The sequence below is a fragment of the Pseudorca crassidens genome, chromosome X, assembly GCF_039906515.1.
Source record: "Pseudorca crassidens isolate mPseCra1 chromosome X, mPseCra1.hap1, whole genome shotgun sequence".
In the NCBI taxonomy this organism is placed as follows: domain Eukaryota; kingdom Metazoa; phylum Chordata; class Mammalia; order Artiodactyla; family Delphinidae; genus Pseudorca; species Pseudorca crassidens.
In genome coordinates this window covers 39,204,837-39,221,375 of record NC_090317.1, presented here as the reverse complement: position 1 = coordinate 39,221,375, position 16,539 = coordinate 39,204,837, and the positions used below count along the sequence as shown (strand labels likewise).

Sequence of the window (16,539 nt, the reverse complement as noted above, 5' to 3'; positions counted from 1 at the left end):
CCAAAGCCTGTGAAGGTCTTTCCAGGAGCAATGTGTTCTTTTGCCTTTCCCCACCCCTGCTTGGTTTTCTGTGGAACAACAACAAGAGCTGCTCCTCTATGTGACTAACAAACAGCCACAAAGTTCCTCTTATCTACTCTAGCAACCGCTGCGGCCTTAGAAGTTGCAGTGTTTGTCTCTGTTTAGTCACGGTTGCCTAGGAAGCCAAGTTGTTCTCTCTTTCCCACTGTGTGACTGTGGGTACGTTTTTTCCCCTTTCTCGTAGGGAAGGGCTAGATGACCAGAGAGGGCTGTATACTTGCTGGGGCATCTTCTGAGATTGCTTTTTTCATCGGTTGGTTCTTGTTTGGCTGGAAATCAGGGCGTTGTAAGTCTGCAGATGAGCCCAAGAGTCGAGAAGTCTCTCAGTTCTTCCTGAGAGGGGGATGGGATGGGAGTAAGTGGGAACTTGGGGGGGCCCGGTTGGGGCAAGAGGTGGGGGAAGCTAGGGGAGTAGCTGCCTGATTCAGTTTGTGTCCATCCCAGCAACTGTGAAATCTGCACAGCCCCAAAATCAACCAAATGGGCAGGTGCAGACAATGAACTTGGCATCATGAGTAGGGAGGTGAGAAGCAGGGAGGGAAGTTGGGATTTGAGAGGCCAGCAAGCAGGGGTTTGTAACGTCCTAAGCGGTTTAGTGATTCGGAATGAACAGGCCAACATGTACGACCTCTACGGTGAAGGAAGCCTGACATTTGGAAAGTATTTAGGCAGCGACGGGTGCAAGAAAGGGAGCCAACACCTCTTGGTCCTTGAGGTTTATGGCTCAGGAAAATCAAGGAGTTCTTTTAAATTTCAAGTGACAAAGCGGGAGGTGCATATGTTATAGGAAGCTGAGATTGAATGGAGTCACTCACATTTGGGGTGATAGCCTCCCCTGGGAAACCAGGGGGCTTAGAACACAGCTCAGTGGCTCCAGGTTAGGGCGTGGTGGAGGAGACAATGAATGCCCAGAATCAGAAATGGCAGGACGCCAGATGCCAGAGACATGGGGCCAGGGAAAGGGTGATGGGTGAGGATGACCTTCAAAGAGAGGCAGAAGAGGGAAGTGGAGTCGGGATCATTAGACTTGGCCGTGCCCACGAGGCTGGTGGGTTTTGTGAGTGAACTTTCAGCAGTGACAAGTGGGGCAGCAGGGCTTGAGAGCATCTTTCCTTGGGGGAGAGGGATGGGGTTTGGGCCACCGCATACATTGTGTCCTTTCCTCACTGAGGCCCTCTTAGCTCCTTTGCCCATGTCAGGGGTCTCCTGTGGATTGGTATTAAAGAGAATGCACCAAGTAATCTGGATGATGTTTCAAAAGAGGGAAGGGGCCCACTCACATTTATTCAGTTCCTCACTTCATGCTCCCTCACATGGACCCCCTGTCCTTTTCTTTTGGACCTTCTTGGGGTATCCTTCCTCCCGAATCACCCCCTCGAGCTGAAGTTGTGTTAGTAGTCACCTCGCCACTCACTCCGAAGCTGTTATATGAAAGCAGGAGCAGGACAGAGGGATGGATGGAAGATTGGGTCCCAACTCGCCATAATAGCTGTGTGACTTTGTGCAAGTCACTGAAACGGGCTGAGCCTCAGCCTCTTCACCCGTACAATGGGGGTGTTGTGACAGTTACACAAGATCATGGCTGTAGCACAGGCCTGCCACTCAGGGGGTGCCGGTGAACGGACAGCGAGTCAGAAAACCAGTGCCCCTGGGGCCCCTACCGCCCACTCCATTTTAAACTCAGTAAGACACCAGGTTTATTTTTAGAAAAAAAAAGAGCAAACTTTATTGAAATTTCAAGCTACATTTGAAACATCAAAGTCCAAATCCTGGAGACATAACATCAGGATAAGATGTCAGAAAGTGGAAAGTGTTCTCACTGCCACAGAACTCCCTAGAGACAAGCTCCCTGAGCACATCACCCAGGCACCGTCGGGTCAAAGCCATTCCCTTGTCTATCCTTGTCCACAAGAGGACACCGGCAAGCTACTCATTCTGTTCATTTGCAAGTTTTCCAAAAAAAAAAAAAGTTTTCGAATGACAATGTGGAGTTCCAGCTGATCTTCTCTCAACCCCATTCTATGTAGTCAGCACCAGTGAATGGTGGGTTTGGCATTCAAAAGAGGACCTCACATGTCTTCAGGGGACAGATGGGGCAAAGGTTGCAGCAGCAAGGCATTCAGAGGGTGCCCCCCCCCCACCTTTACTCTTTAGTTTTACTTAACATAAAGGACAAACTGGATCAGCCTGGTAGATGAACACAGTCAAAGAATTAGCCTTAAGAGATAAGGGACCAGTCAATACTCCCAAAGCTGGTTAGGCCCTTCAACACATAGGTGTATGTGTATATGTATACATCGCTACACTAAGATACAGATCTAGCCCTATGGGTATATATACGCACGTATGGCTATATAGAAAAACTATGCCAACACTAACCAAACAGAACTTTGTAAGCGGTCATCCCAAAGCCGTAATCCCACACTGGGCTGTGCAGAAAACCATGCATTACACCATATTAACCAACAGAAGGCTGACTTGGCTCAATCTCTCCCAACTGTGGCCCTGCCTTGGCGAGGCAGGGGAAGAGAGAGAGGCTGCCTCTGCTTAAACCACAACTGGCTTCTTCATAGGACAGTCGTTGTCAGGTGAAGCTGTTGAAGATGTCCATGGAAATGAAAAACCAGACCCCTTAGACTTTCTGGAGCAAACTGGCGGCCTGTCTCAAACTACCTTTCTCCTCTGCCAGTTGCAGCTAAGTTGCCCAGGCCCTGGGAGCCCCCAGGGCGCGGTGGCATTAGAGGCTCGCTGGCTTGGGGTGACGAGGCCCCATGCAACTCAGCCTCCAGAGACCTGCTCTTTGTCAGGGGTCTGTCACTGGAGTGGACCCAGGTGGCCATGTCCTTGGGACATCTCTTGGCACCAGCTATGCTAGGTGTAAAGTTCTCCACGTGAGATGACGCTTGGGGAGCCAAAAACAAACTGGAAAGAACTAGGTAGAACAAGTTTAGTGGCTCTGCCCACCCTGAGGACAGAGCCACTTACACCGCAGAACCACCGGGGGCCTCGGGTGCTTCTGGGGTTTCGGGAGCTGGCTCCTCGGGGCTCAGACGGGACTGGAACTTCTCCAGCTGCTCTGGGCTCGCCAAGGTCTTCAAGAGAGTGTTTTCACGCTCCAGCTGGGAGTTTTTCTCCACCAGCTCCCGGATCTGCTCCTTCAGGATCTCCACCTCCTCTCTCACAGCATACATCAGATGATTCTTCACCAGATCCTGTCCCGGAGGAGATCACGACAAAGCTATCCGTTAGCCGCGGCGGCCCCTCTGCGGCACCTTCTCCTGGCCGTTGGGGCGCCTGCGCTGTCCCTCATGCTGCCAACCTCCAGCCTTCCCTCAGCAGCCCCTCGGAATGCTGGCCCCGCAGCCCTGGTCCTCCTGCCCCTTTCTCCGAAGCACCTAAACCTTCGCTCAGGAGAGCTGCGTGATCGGGGCCACGCCTGAGTTGGGAGCCCAGCTTTGAACTACATAGGAATTCCCCCCTGTAAGTTTCTGATGACTTTCAAAGCTGGCCTCCTGGAAGACTTTTGGGTGAGACTTCTGCTGGTTGGCGGTGGTATGCTATATCCCCATTTCCACATAAGGTCCCGCGGCTGGCCCAGATCCCAGGGAACACCTGCAATGCACCCTGTACTGTTGGTCTGCTTTACCCATCTCCACCAGGAGAACATAATGGGCTCTTCTGGAGACTTCTCCTGTCCACAGGACCCAGCATACTGAGCTGCAGCTGTCCTGCAGCCTGGCCGGAAAGGACACTGGCCCTGGGGGAAGGTACCCGGATGGCTTCATCCTCTCTGAATTCAGATGACTGCACTGGGGGCGGAGAGCTGTGTCATTAGCCTCCGGGGCACAATAAAGTGTTTGCTAAAACTGCTGGAGGCCCCAATCCCCTGCAGCCATTTTGGCTGCTTGGTGGAGTACGACCTCTACCTGGTGAAGGAGGGAGAAGGGGTGGGGTGCTTTGCTTCCTGTTTCCTCCCAACTCCTGACCCCAGCCCAGGCTCTGCAGAGGCACTGCAGTGCGGTGGCATCCAATGAGCTCTGGCCCCTGCCAACTGTGGGATGCAGACAAATCCAAGGGTCTGAGCTCCCTGCCCTGCCACGGGCCCAGGAGGGAGCCAGAGGCTGCTGCAAAGCCCTGGGATGGGAGAAGGAGGAGGAAAGGAGAGGGTCCAGCAAGGGTGGCCTGGAAATGCCCTAAAAGGTGCCACTCTGATGGGACTCTAGCTAAGGCCTCCAAGGGGACAGGAGGCAGGCTGTCAGCTTCCTCGGGCGCTTGGCTTTTGCACCCACCCGCTCACTGCCACCCTGAGTTACATAAGCAGTAGCCAGGTCTGGGGATGGGAATGACGCAGTGATGCCACTCACCATGGCCTGCTCGATCTTGTTGTCTAAGGCCACCACGCTGGCTCCGGAGGCACTGCCAAGACAAAAAGGAAAGCGACTGCGTTACCCACTTGGTTCCAGTCTGAGTACCTGGTAGTGGTGGCCACAAAGTCCTCCATCTGCCCCAGCTCTTCCTCTCTATCGCCTCGCTGGCCCGAAGTTCCGGGCACTTTGTCCCTAGGTCCCTCTCTGGCCCCTGCAGGAAGCTGCACCTCCCCACCCAGACCGGCTCCGCGCCGCCACCGCCCAGAGCTCCGCGTGGAGCAGCGCGCGGGTCCAGGGGCGCACGGGCCAGCGAGGCCTGCTCGGCGACATGCAAACAATGGGGGCGCGCGGCCCAGGGAGTCCCCGGCCGCCAGCCCATTCCGGCGCCGGCCCAGAAGGTCCCAGGCAAACCTACCGAGCTCCGAAGCTAGCTAGGAATTCCTCCTCGGCTCGACAGCTTCCGGCCTGCTCCCCAGCGGCGCACGGCGCGCGGCTAGCCCCCCTGCCCAGCCCAGGCCCACTGCCCCTCTGCCTCCGCCCCCGGCTGCAGCAGCTCGTTCTTACGGTGCAGCGGCCGCAGGGACGCTCCGACGGCGGATCCCAGCGCGGCGGTGACCCCCCCCTTCCCTGCGTCCCCTACCCCCGCCCCTTCCCAGGATGCTGCACCGCGGGGAACGGGGACCGGCGGCGCACGGCTCGCTCGGAGATCCCGCTCTCAGCCCAGCCCCCGCCGGCGCCCGGGCTTGGGAGCTGTGGCCAGGGGTTACCTGTTATCCAGCTTAACGGAAACCACATCCCCTCCAAGCAGGGAAGAGAAGAAGGAGATGTTGAAATTGTGCAGCTGGTAGACCGCCACCTCCATGGGGGTCTGATACATTTCGGTATTCATGGCTCGGGCTGCCGGGGAGCTCTGGCCGGGCTGCGGGCTGCGGGCTGCGGGCTGGGCTGGGCGGGCTGGGCAGCCGCTGGCTGCTGGCGCGCTGGACGGGGCTGGGCTCTGCGCGTCGGGCCCTGGGGCTAGGAGGGGGGCGAAGGCTGCCGAGCGAACCCAAAGCCGGTCGGGCGTTCCAGAGTTGAAGGGAAGTGACTCGAGGGGTGTCACCTGGTGTGTCAAAAACTCCACGGCCGCCAGTCCAACCCAGACTCGGAGATATTTCGGCTCCTTCTTCTTTATATAGGAGGAGCCGGCTGCGTCACATGGCGTCAGCGGCATGCAAATGAGTCCTGTACCGGGCTTTGTGGCTCAGTTAAACCACATCCCCTCCCTGAACCTTAGTCTGGGACTGTAAACAGTTCAGCACTTTCTTGTGCCAACTGGCATCTCCAAAGAGGGCTCTGGAGATTGGTAAAAACCAAATGGAACTGATTTCTTAGAGAAATGAGAAGTACAAATGCCATTACAGGAGGTAGGAAGCCTTCAGTAGGGGGCGGCGCTGGTTTTAAAAGCTCTTCTTCGGATGTCCGCCAGCATACCTCCCGTGTCTTTGCAGTGCTGTCACAGGCCGCCCTCCCTGGACACCCGCCCTCACCATCAGGACCCTCACTCCTTCCTGGTGCCTGCCTTCTCAGCCTCTCTCCTGCACACAGACTTTGTCAGTTGCATGTCCCCTCACCCAGCCAGCTTGTCCACTGGCTTGCCCCCATCCGCAGCATCTATCCACTCACCTCCTCCTACGGATGTACCTGTCCGTGTACTGACACATGCACAGATCTGTGACATGCACGGACTAGCTAATCTGTACATGCCAGTGTGCATGTATGGAGGAGAGCATGAGTGTCCAGGAACTCAGATGAGTGGGGGAACATGTACAAGGGGGCAGCTGGGGGCCAGGTGGGTGACAGAGGAGGTGGGGAGGAGACAGTAGGGGAGTGGGCACTGCAGTGACCGCAAGATGCCAGCCCTTTTCTCTTTGGTCTCAACACCCTATTCAACATCATCCAGGATCTCATGTTCCTATTTTTAAAAACAAGATTTTGTTACTGTCCTATGAACAGCAAATGACAGCAAAACTACAAACCAAGGCTAAATATAAACCATCCCAGGAGAACACCCGCCCTGTGATTGGTCCAGCCACACACGGGGTTACAGGGTACTTCACAGACAAACAGATTCCAAATCACAGGGAAAATGAGGTGACTGTTGCCTACTAAGAGTTACACATGTTACCATCAAAATATATTTTCATTCTTTTAAGCGTCAAGCTTAAAAAAAAAAAAGCCATCAGAGGTTTGAGGTCCTTTTATCCTGCTCTTTCCTAAGTGAGGCCACCTGGTGGTCTGAAGCAGAATTGCAGCCAGATGGAGCAACCTAGACCAAACAAGGGACAGGTGATGCAACTGGGAGTATTATTTACACCAACTCAGGGCCGTAAGAAGAACATTGGGTTTCACCACACATACAATAGTTTGGATGAAGTTAGGGCCAGTACCCATGAATCAGTTGGTGATTCAGGCTATGGTCCAAAGAAATACCCTAGTGCAATCAAGCTATTGGAAAAGTACTGGGGCCTCTTATCAGCAAAGAAGGTAATTATTATTTGCTTCAGGATATTTCACCTAACCAGGTACCTGGCACAGACACCCTGGCCAAGGCCCCAGTTAAGCCCAGTCTGAAGGCCTTAGTTTTCTTCAGGCTGCCCGTGCAGTCATGCCACCGAACAGCCAACATTTTTCACTATGACGTGGAGCTCCCATTGGATCCCACCGGTGGTAATACGTGCACAAGGGCCATTCTATTTGCAAAGGACCGACAAAGAGATCTACCCAAGCAAACCTACTGCATGCACTAGCCCAGGATGGTGATTTCCTTCACCCCAGTTTAGCTGGGAGACAATCCCAATCTCAGGATATCATGTTATCTTCAGGTCACAAACTCCCTGAACAAGGTGTTCATGCTAAGCTGCGTGTGGTAGACAGAACAAAGTGCATACCACATTTATAGGTCATCAAGAACATTATTTGAGCAAAAATAAAAAAAAACCTTCTTAAATCCAGAGCTTAGCTGATACTGGAATTCCCTGATATATTAATCTGCCCTCTGTGTCACATAGAGCTTTCTTGGTCCAGGAAGAGTCTGAGTTGACCTTTCATTGGCTTGTAAATCTTTCCTCAACTCACTATTGCTACCTACCCCAAGATTCCAAGGGAGATGATGAAAAGAAAGAAAGAGAGATAAATAAGCCGGGTCGGCAGGGAAAAAACACCACCAGGAAAACAGGGCATGGGACCGAAGAAAAACCAGCTCCTTCAATGGGGACTCCCTTATATGGAGACAGAGGCACAGAAATCCAGGTAGTTTGGGGAGGGGAAAAAAAACAACAGATGAAGTTTGCTAGCAAGGCTGTGTTTGAATTGTACATTAATTATACTTCAATTAGAAATAAGCTCGGCTTGAGACCCGCTGACAATAACAGCTACCATTAACTGAGCAACAGCTGTGGGCCAGGCACTGTGTTGGCTGAGTCACAAACCCTGTGGTGTAGGTGCTGTCACCATCATTTAACAGATGAAGAAACCGAGGGTCTGAGAGGCTACCTTGCCCAAGGCGGTGGCACAGCTAATAAATTATAGAGCTGGGACTCCAGCTCAGGTCTTCCTGAGTAGAGACCAAGTTTGTTCTTACTACACTTACTAGTGGGGGCAGGGAGTAGGTTTGTTGAATGAGTGAGTCAAGGAAGTTGGGGGACGGGTTGGAGGTGCCAGGAAAGTGGTGTAGAGGAAGAAAAGGTGAGGGGCAGGGAAAGTACTCCTAGGACTCCAGCAACATGGGGGACCAGAAGAATATACAAAATGTCCAAATGAGCTTCATAACAGGGCTTTGCTCACCTGCATTATTTCAAAAGGCAGCCACTGCAGTCCTTAAAGAAAGCCCTCTCTGCCTAGGAAATAGAAACTATGAAGCCAACTAGCTGGCTCCCAGAATGGACTCCACAGCGTCCCAAATTAGGTATGGAGTCTCATGACAATAATCACAGTCCAGTCAATTTCCAGTTTGTAACTGGCACCCTTAATTAACTCTTTCTCCCCCCTATACCTGCTGTGTCCAGCTTTTAGGAGAATTAAACCAACAAGAAAACAAGCTAATTTCAGGGATTTCTTTTCAGAAAAACAACTTTGAAAGGATGTCCCAGGTTCAGCCCACACTCAGCCAATCTCTCAGTCCCCTCTGCACCTCTAGTTTACCAACCAATAGTGAGAAGAGCTCACCCTGAGGGCTTATGATTCTCAGTTCGCAAATAATGGCTGGATCCCTGGATCGCAGGCTTTGCTAAAGGGAGACCACCAACCTAAATGTCTCTGTAGAAAGATTTTCAAACAGCAGGGGTAGGGGAGACAGGGGCAGATAGGAGGGGGAGAGGGAGAAGTTGGAGGAACCCAAAAGGCTTTCTGTGTAACCCTCAGCACACCGGAAAATTCCTCTGCCCAGAATAGCTGAGCCAAATGTTGCAGTGAGTGGAAGCTTGTGCTGTATAGGGTATCTGTGATCTGATCTAACTTTTCTGAGTAAAGTGCTGATCTATGAGGCTCTCAGCGTCCTTGTGTCTCTGGAGGTGGGCCTCAGGCAGGAAACAGTGGCCTAAGGATTCAACAGCATAGCAACTCCAACATGTGTGTTTCCAAATTTCCTTTCTTCCATCCTGTGAGTTACATGGTAGGCTGGACCCAGAGCCACCGTGGTCACAGCGCCCAGCTGATGAGCCAGGTCCTTTGCTGGCTCTCGGTTCTAGGCCTACAGCTATGGGATTCTGTGATTAAACAGACACAGCTGACCCTCCCTCTCTCAGGGTGACTTTCTAGGTGGAGGGTGGCATGAGGAGGATGGGGTCAACTCCCACCGTTTCAGGTGGCCCTGGAAGCCAACTTGTTCCCTTTGAAGTGGAAGAAGGGTCTCAACATCGTCACCGTTCTGTTCCACTTCAAAAGCCAGACTCTCTAGGACAAGAGTCCTTCCTATTTCGGGTTCCCATGGCGCAGGAAGGCGGAGACTGGGCAGTCTGGGCCTCATAACCTGTGGGCAGGATCTCAGCACGCTGCCGAGGGGTGGGAGGCAGACTCAGGGTGGGTGCGGTAGGTAGGGGGTGGTGAGAAGGGGGAACATCTCACTTCCCTTTTTGTCACACTCAAAGCATTGTGTACCACGCAGCCCAAAGGAAACTCTTTATAGGCAAGTCTTCCTTATTTTCTACAGGGAATGTTCCACCCCCAAGGCTCGGCAATGTTGGCGGCGAAACACAGGGTCTTGCGGCAGGAGAAGCGGGAAAAGACACGATGCGAGAGGTGCGGGACAAGCCACCAAGCAAACGCTGCGTTAGGAGCTGGACAAGGAAATCAAAAAGGATGCTGAGCACCAGAGTGTTAGCACAGTTGACAGGGCGGCTGCAAAACAACCCTCCCCATTTACCCCTCCACGGCGGCCCCCTTCTGCCTGAAGCTCTGTCTACGTCTAGTTACTGACTTGTCCCTTTTTCTGAAGAGGCTGGGGGAATAAGGAGGCTGAAGTGCCATCATTTAATTTGTGCTGGCTCCACTCTTCTCTCTTCCCCTTGGTTCCACTCCAGTGTGGGAGACTATAGACAGGAAGGATGCTGCCACTTAATCTTTACTTTGGCCTCATGGAAAATCCCCAAAGTCCAGAAGGAGGGAAGCAAGAAGGAAAGACGGAGACAGACAAAGTGCCTTGTCCTCTGTGGGTCACGTGAACTGCCCTGCATGGCCAGGGCCCAGAACGTCGACTTTGGGGGGCAGGAAAACAGGGAGGAGGATGCGCACGCAGATGCAGAAGGCAGTGGTGGGCGGCAGGGAGCCCACGAGGAATCGTGGTGGAGAGGGACACTGTCTTGGAAAAGTGGCTCTAGCAACTGATTTGGGCCAAACCCTGGCACTGAATGATGGCAGGAGCAATGAATTGTGCCTTTCAGCTCCCTCCCCAGACAGGATCCAATGTGAGCTTCACAAACAATCTCCCAGTGACACGAGGGATGACAGGCAGAACCAAACCCCATTTGGACAAGGCACTCCACTCCACTCACCCTCGTTCAAAGAAGTCAAAAAGGGCTCTTGTCAAATCACCTTTGTTACCCCAACTTTGGTGGCTAACTATGGGGGGTAGGCAGTCTCTCCTGGCATCTCAGCAAGACTGGAAGTACTGGCAACGTTATCCAGGAATGAATGCAATTTAGCTCAGTGGATCTTAAATTTCATGAACCTTGTATCAATATTTATGCTTGTCTCCCTTCTCTTTTTGCCTTGCAGCTGGGAAAATTTACGTCCATCATTTTTCTAAGCTCTCTTCTCATTTTCCACCATCCCCATTACCCATCTACAAGTATGAAACAGATATTCCTGAAAAAAGAGAATGTCAAATTAACCTCGGTAAATGGAATCCCCTCCTCCACCCAACACTAGTTGCCATCATCATTCAATACAATTCAATTCAACTCAATTCAAAGTTGATTGACTGCCTATTCAAAGTACAAGGCACATTTCAGGGAAATTAAAAACAAACAAACAAACTGGTAGTGCAGGTTAACAACTGTGCTTCCTTCCAGAATATCCTAGGCCTCTGGTGAACTCTGAAGTCTACCTACTGGTTAGATCTCAGTGAAATGTTTACTTCAGGAAAAAGCCTAGGGCTTGGGGGTGCTCAGGAGGGTAGCCTGGGGTTTGGGAAGGCCACACCACCGCCATCACCCCTGGCATCACTTCAGTCCTCAGAATCGGGCCCGCCTTTTTTCTCCCCACCCTGTCGTTTGGTCCGTGCCCATCTAGATGGGGATTAACATAGCAGCCACAAAACTTGGAATTTCTGTGGGACCCAAGGCTCCTCTGACATGGTGGCCAACAGTGTCAGGGTCCCTCACTCTGATTCCCTTCCTTTGTAAACCAGGGGAACAAAGCACAGGTCCTTAAGGGTCTCTGAGTTGCCAGCCCCTTCCTTCTGAGAAGGGGGTCTATGTTTAGCACGGGGAGGGGGTCACCTCTGTCAACCTCCTCGTGGTCTTATCCTTGTTCTATAGTGCCCTCCCAGACCAGCGAGCATCTTCACGTGGGCAAATAAACTCCCTCATCACGGCCCACCTTCTGGGAATCCTGGCCCTCGACAGCCTTCTCAGGGGCTGGGAAAGGAAGCAGCAAGAACATGGCTACTCTCCGTGTTTGTTTGTCTGCACCAGCCCTCCACCAGCTTCTCCGGGCCAGGGAGACACTGGCAGGGCCTCTCCCCAGTCCTTTTGCTTTATGGAGCAGTCCCAAGAGCCGAAATTCCAAGCCTTTTTTTTTTTTCTGGCAGTTGCCGGGGTTACTCTGAGTGGTATGTGAAGGACTTGGGACTATTGGCAATGCTTGGAAGACGAGAACCAGGAGAATCTTGCTGGGGACGCTGAGCCAGCAGACAAGGGGCCTGTGAAGAGGCCAGGGGCTCTGAGGTGCAGCACCTGACTCCCCTGTGGGCCCCGCTATAGAATGGGTGACCTCTGAAGTGGTCCAGGTTCCCTGGGGAACAAAACGACGGTAATAACGCCGGCCTCTTCAGGCGCGGGGGCTCCTGGGCCACGATGGGTGAGCATTATGAGTCTCCCAAGGCTCTCACATTGTACGCCCGAGGCCCTTGTTTAACTCACAGCGGAGCTATTCACCGTGGGCTCACTTGAGGTAGCTCCTTGATCCTCTGTTGTGCGACTCTGTGACTTGTGAGGAAAGGCTCTGTAATTGCAAAGGGCCTCTGGCTCTCCAGCCGCCTCCCCCCTCCCTTGGGTTTCCCGGATGGAAAGAAGGCAGCCCAGCTGAGGTGGGGGACGGTGGCAGGAAGGGGCAGGGGACACACTAGTCAGGAGAAGAGAAAGAAAGGACAGAAACAAGGCAAGCTTCTCCCTGGGGGCACCCCACCCAGCCCCAGCCATGGGAACAGAGCCAGGCAGCTCAAAGGCATGCGGGGAGGGGTTAAGGAAGGCCTCCTGCCCGGTTTGAGAATTGCTGACAAGGAATACACACACCTTATCAGGAAGAAAGGGCGGCACACAAGCGCACACACACACACACACACACACGTTTATGCAAACACCCGTTCAGCCTTTGACAAAGTCTAATTCACAGAGCTAGGCACGCAGAGGGCATCATTCCATCTCTGTCTCTCTCACCTGATGCCAGCTTCGTGACCCCCAAAGGGGTAGTAAAGCAATAGGACATGCAAAGTGGCAAGGCAGGACGCTGTAGACCCAGTCAGAGTGTTACAAGCCGTGGCCTCTGCTCTCTCTGACATCCAGAGCTGGCTGCGTGCTGTGCAGGGGTCATAGGTGACAGGCTCTTGGGGGAAGCTTGGAGTGGAAGTTAGGTGGGCATAGGGGGAACCAGCTTGAAGCTTCACACTGTACACCGGGCACAGGAAGTGCTGGTGCCACCAGGTCCACAGTTTTCAAAGATGTCAATCACACATTCAAATGAAAGAGAAATAAAAACAAGCACCATTTGTGTACAATCAATCATGTGAATGCCTAGGAAATGATTCCCATAGGCTCCTCACGAGGACAGCTCTAAAGAGAGCCAGTCCTGGCATAGATGTCACATGTGACTGACGACCTGAGAAGTGTGATTTGAACGGCACTGAGAAAAATTCCTCTCAGTCCAAGCTGTTTGCCTGACCGGACTACTGCAGTGCCTACAAACGTCACCCTCGGAGTCATACCTTTGAGTTATAATGGAATTCTTTACACTTTGAGGAATTAGGAAAGTTTTTTCTTCCAGTGCAAAAGCCCTGGGAGAGTACCACATTCTGCCACTATCAGCTATAAATACTTAACTAGGGATAAACTAAAGTTCTGTAATACTTTCAACACAGTAGTCAGTGGTGGATCAGCATCAGAAGATGATTAAACACACAGCAGGTACAACTTGCTGGTGGGCTGTGGAGGGAAAGAAATGGGTCCAGGTGAGGAGAGTATGGATATCCTGGGCTCCAGCCCTAGAAAATCTAGTAGAATACATCTGTGGCTTGAGAAGGGTACTTTCAGGAGATGAGGATGCAGCTCTTCTGGCCCCAGTCCATGGAACTGCTTTTGGGAACCACTGGCCTACAGGTGAGAGCCAGGACAGGATCTACCCGAAGACTCCCCAGAGTGCCACGACCACCACGACCCACTCTGTGTGACACACGATGATGGGGCTCAGCATATTCTGAGCCTAACATCTGTTCAGTCATCTCCTTCCCTGTCATGTCTGGCTACCTCTTTCCCTCTCACTCCTGAAAACTTGATCAGAACGTGAATGAGAGCTGCTATTAGAAAGATAACGCAAACTTGCTCTGATTTATAAATCAACCTTTGGCAAATTTGGCTTCTCTGTTAATGAGGAACAGATTGCTTCTAAGACACTTCACAGCTGTCTGTGGGAACTCTTGGCCTGGGAGGTTGGAGGCGTGGGGGGCAGGTATCACAGGGCGGGAAGGGAGAAGAACCTGGAGAGAGGGCGAGAACGGAGAGGGGCTGATTTTTCTCCAACAGCACAGTCTGGTCAGTTAAGCTGCCCTATCCCCCTTCAACAAAAGCCAGCTCTCCTCCAGCCCTGTGGCTGTCCCTGCCTGGTCAAACGTGGATCCATTCCGAGGTTGGCTGGAGGGCTGTGACTCATTCCCCCCTCAGGAGCTTGCTGGGGCTGACTACAAAGACTTGCCAGGATCTCTGCAAACATGCCCATCCCGTCCCTGAGCCAAGCCTTGCGCTCCCCTGCCCCTACCATCCGCATCCCATCCCATGGCTTGCAAGCGCCTCCAGGGCAAGGAGGGCACCCCTGCGGCTTACTGACTCCCCTCTCCCAAGGGAACTCACTGCTCTCTGTGGTACGCATCCGGCCTGTGTTTCAGTATTTTATTTTATTTTTATGTTTAATTTACACTGCCTGCTAGGTTTGGGGCTTAAATAAACAAAGGCTATGTTTCCCCCAAGGCCTGGACTTCCCGGTTGCCTGTCAGCAATAGAGTAACCCTTTTAACCTCTTTTCTTGCCCCTTGAGACACGCAGTGTTGGGGGTGGGATTGGAAGAGAAAGATACTTTGGGTCAAAAGCCTGGAAATTCTTAGTGCCAGCCTAAAATACCACCCCCTCGCTCTTCTCCACATGAATGTTAAGCCCCGAAGCTGCCTTAGCAAATACAGACTTCCTTCAAAGGCCACTGCAAGACTGTAAGGGTTAAGGCACAAAAACGGAAAATTCAAAGTATTTGCATTGATTATTTGAAAAATCTACTTACAGATGTCTTTGTACCACTGAGCAAAGACAGAAGGGCCCAGGTCTTGGTGGGTGGAGCCTTGGCAGTGAGCAGCCTTAAAGGCCTATAGACTGAGCAGAGCTCGGTGGGCCTGCCTGGGAAAGGCTTCCTGCCAAAGCTCATACACCTTAAAAAATAAGAGGAACACTGGCCCCTGTGTCCTAGGATAGAGCTCTAACAGCAAAGTAACAAATCCTGGTCAACAGTTCTGACATCCTGTTATTTGCTAAAACTAATAATACTGTGGCGTTTGTTGACAGAGTTGCAGAAGAGCTAAAGTAAACATGGAAACTGAGGAAAGGCCAAGTATAGACGGTTACTAGCTCAGCAGTTGAGAAAAGGGAGTTTCACAGACACTCCTTGGACATCTGGGGGCAGTGGGGCCTGAACACAGTTGGGAGACAACCCAGAGGCATCTGTCTTATCACCAGGTGATTTCTCTCTAACAATAGGCTGCTGCAATAATGGGCTTGGCCCATGGAGCTGAGTCCTCAGACAGAGAGTAATGACAAGACGAATTGAGAGGGACTCTCCTAGTGCGTATGCCAGGGTAGGTGCCCCCTGAGAAACGCAGCTCTGGCACCCATTCTAAATGAACTAGGTCAAGTGGGAAGAAAATACGTCAGAAGGCCAGAGTTCCTTTTCTACCTTACCACCAGGCCCCCAGAACTGCTTAGAAGGCTTCTAAACCCCCATGCTGCTAGCTCCTCGTTCATGAAATGGGAATGATGCCCCCCTGCCCCACATAAACAACACACAAGGTGTATATGTTTATGGACTCCCCAAAGTCTGGAAATGGAGATAACATTGTATAGTTTTTGCAGACTGATGATGTCCTTGACAACATGTATATATGTGCCTATGTTTCCAGACATGGTGGATATCCTATAGGCGGCATAGCTGAGTTCTTCAGGTAGTAAAAAGGGCCATGTGAATGCGATATGTGCCGTGATGAGTAAGGGCCCTGGTCCTCAAATGCTGTTGGCAAAATGGCTCACCAAACGAGCAGTCCTATCAATGCTGTTTCAAAGTCCAGCATTTCTAACTTCCTGTCCAGTTCCAGTTTGTTGTTTCCATGATTTCACAAGTTATGGATACTGCCTATGGGGAGGGGCATAGTTTGAGGGACTGATGTTCAGATGGAATCAACATTCAAAATTTAGTGTCTTGACAGGCGGAGGTGAAGCAGGCGGTGGACGAGATGTTTCCCGAGGGTGCCGGGCCCTACATGGATCTGGACGAGGCAGGAGGCAGCACAGGGCTCCTGATGGACTTGGCAGCCAATGAAAAGGCAGTTCATGCAGACTTTTTTAATGATTCTGAAAATCTCTTTGATGATGATGATATCCAGTGAGGTGTGTCCGGCGGTGTGTTTGCTCAAGTTTTGCCACGCGGTGGTGTGGCGGATCTCCTCAAAGGACAATTTCAGATGGTTCCAGAGAACTTGTGGAAATCACTTAAAATTAGGAGATGGTTAACCAAGAAAGAGAAGATGGTTTTAACCATCTGGATGAGGCCTGTTAATCTCTGAATGTGGCCAACTTTTGTCCTTAACTTCAATTAAAAAAAGTGATGTTATTAAAAAAAAAAAATTTGCGTCTTGAAGGTCTTAGCAATCCTTCCCTCACAGAGGACTTGTAACTTGCATGAAGTTTTGGCCTTGAGAGCTTCTCCAATGGCACAGTCAGTAATCAGCAGGACCCCTAGTCTTTCAAGCAGGACTGAAGGCACAGCGAGATAAGATCATGACCACTGGAAGTGGACAGTGCAAATGGTCTCAAGTGAGCAGTGACTGGCTTTCTAGACTAGAATACAAGCTCTTCGAGGGCAGGGG

At 51.8% G+C, this 16,539-nt stretch overlaps 1 protein-coding gene and 1 pseudogene across 4 annotated transcripts in view; one reads left to right on the top strand and one right to left on the bottom strand.

Moving 5' to 3' along the window:
- Positions 1 to 1,777: 1,777 nt before the first annotated feature.
- Positions 1,778 to 16,539, bottom strand: part of TSC22D3 (TSC22 domain family member 3) — a 58,122-nt gene continuing 43,360 nt past the window's right edge. For 2 of the 4 annotated variants that reach the window (XM_067724497.1, XM_067724499.1), the window contains exons 3-4: positions 4,446 to 4,497; positions 1,778 to 3,293 (exon numbers count right to left, since the gene is read on the bottom strand). In XM_067724497.1, coding sequence (XP_067580598.1) covers positions 3,063 to 3,293; positions 4,446 to 4,497 — 283 coding nt within the window. In that variant the 3' untranslated portion in view covers positions 1,778 to 3,062. Of the gene's footprint in view, positions 3,294 to 4,445; positions 4,498 to 4,863; positions 4,945 to 5,215; positions 5,611 to 16,539 lie in introns of those variants that run through there. The other 2 variants (XM_067724498.1, XM_067724500.1) reach the window with 2 other exon arrangements.
- Positions 13,457 to 16,267, top strand: LOC137217244 (COP9 signalosome complex subunit 9 pseudogene; annotated as a pseudogene).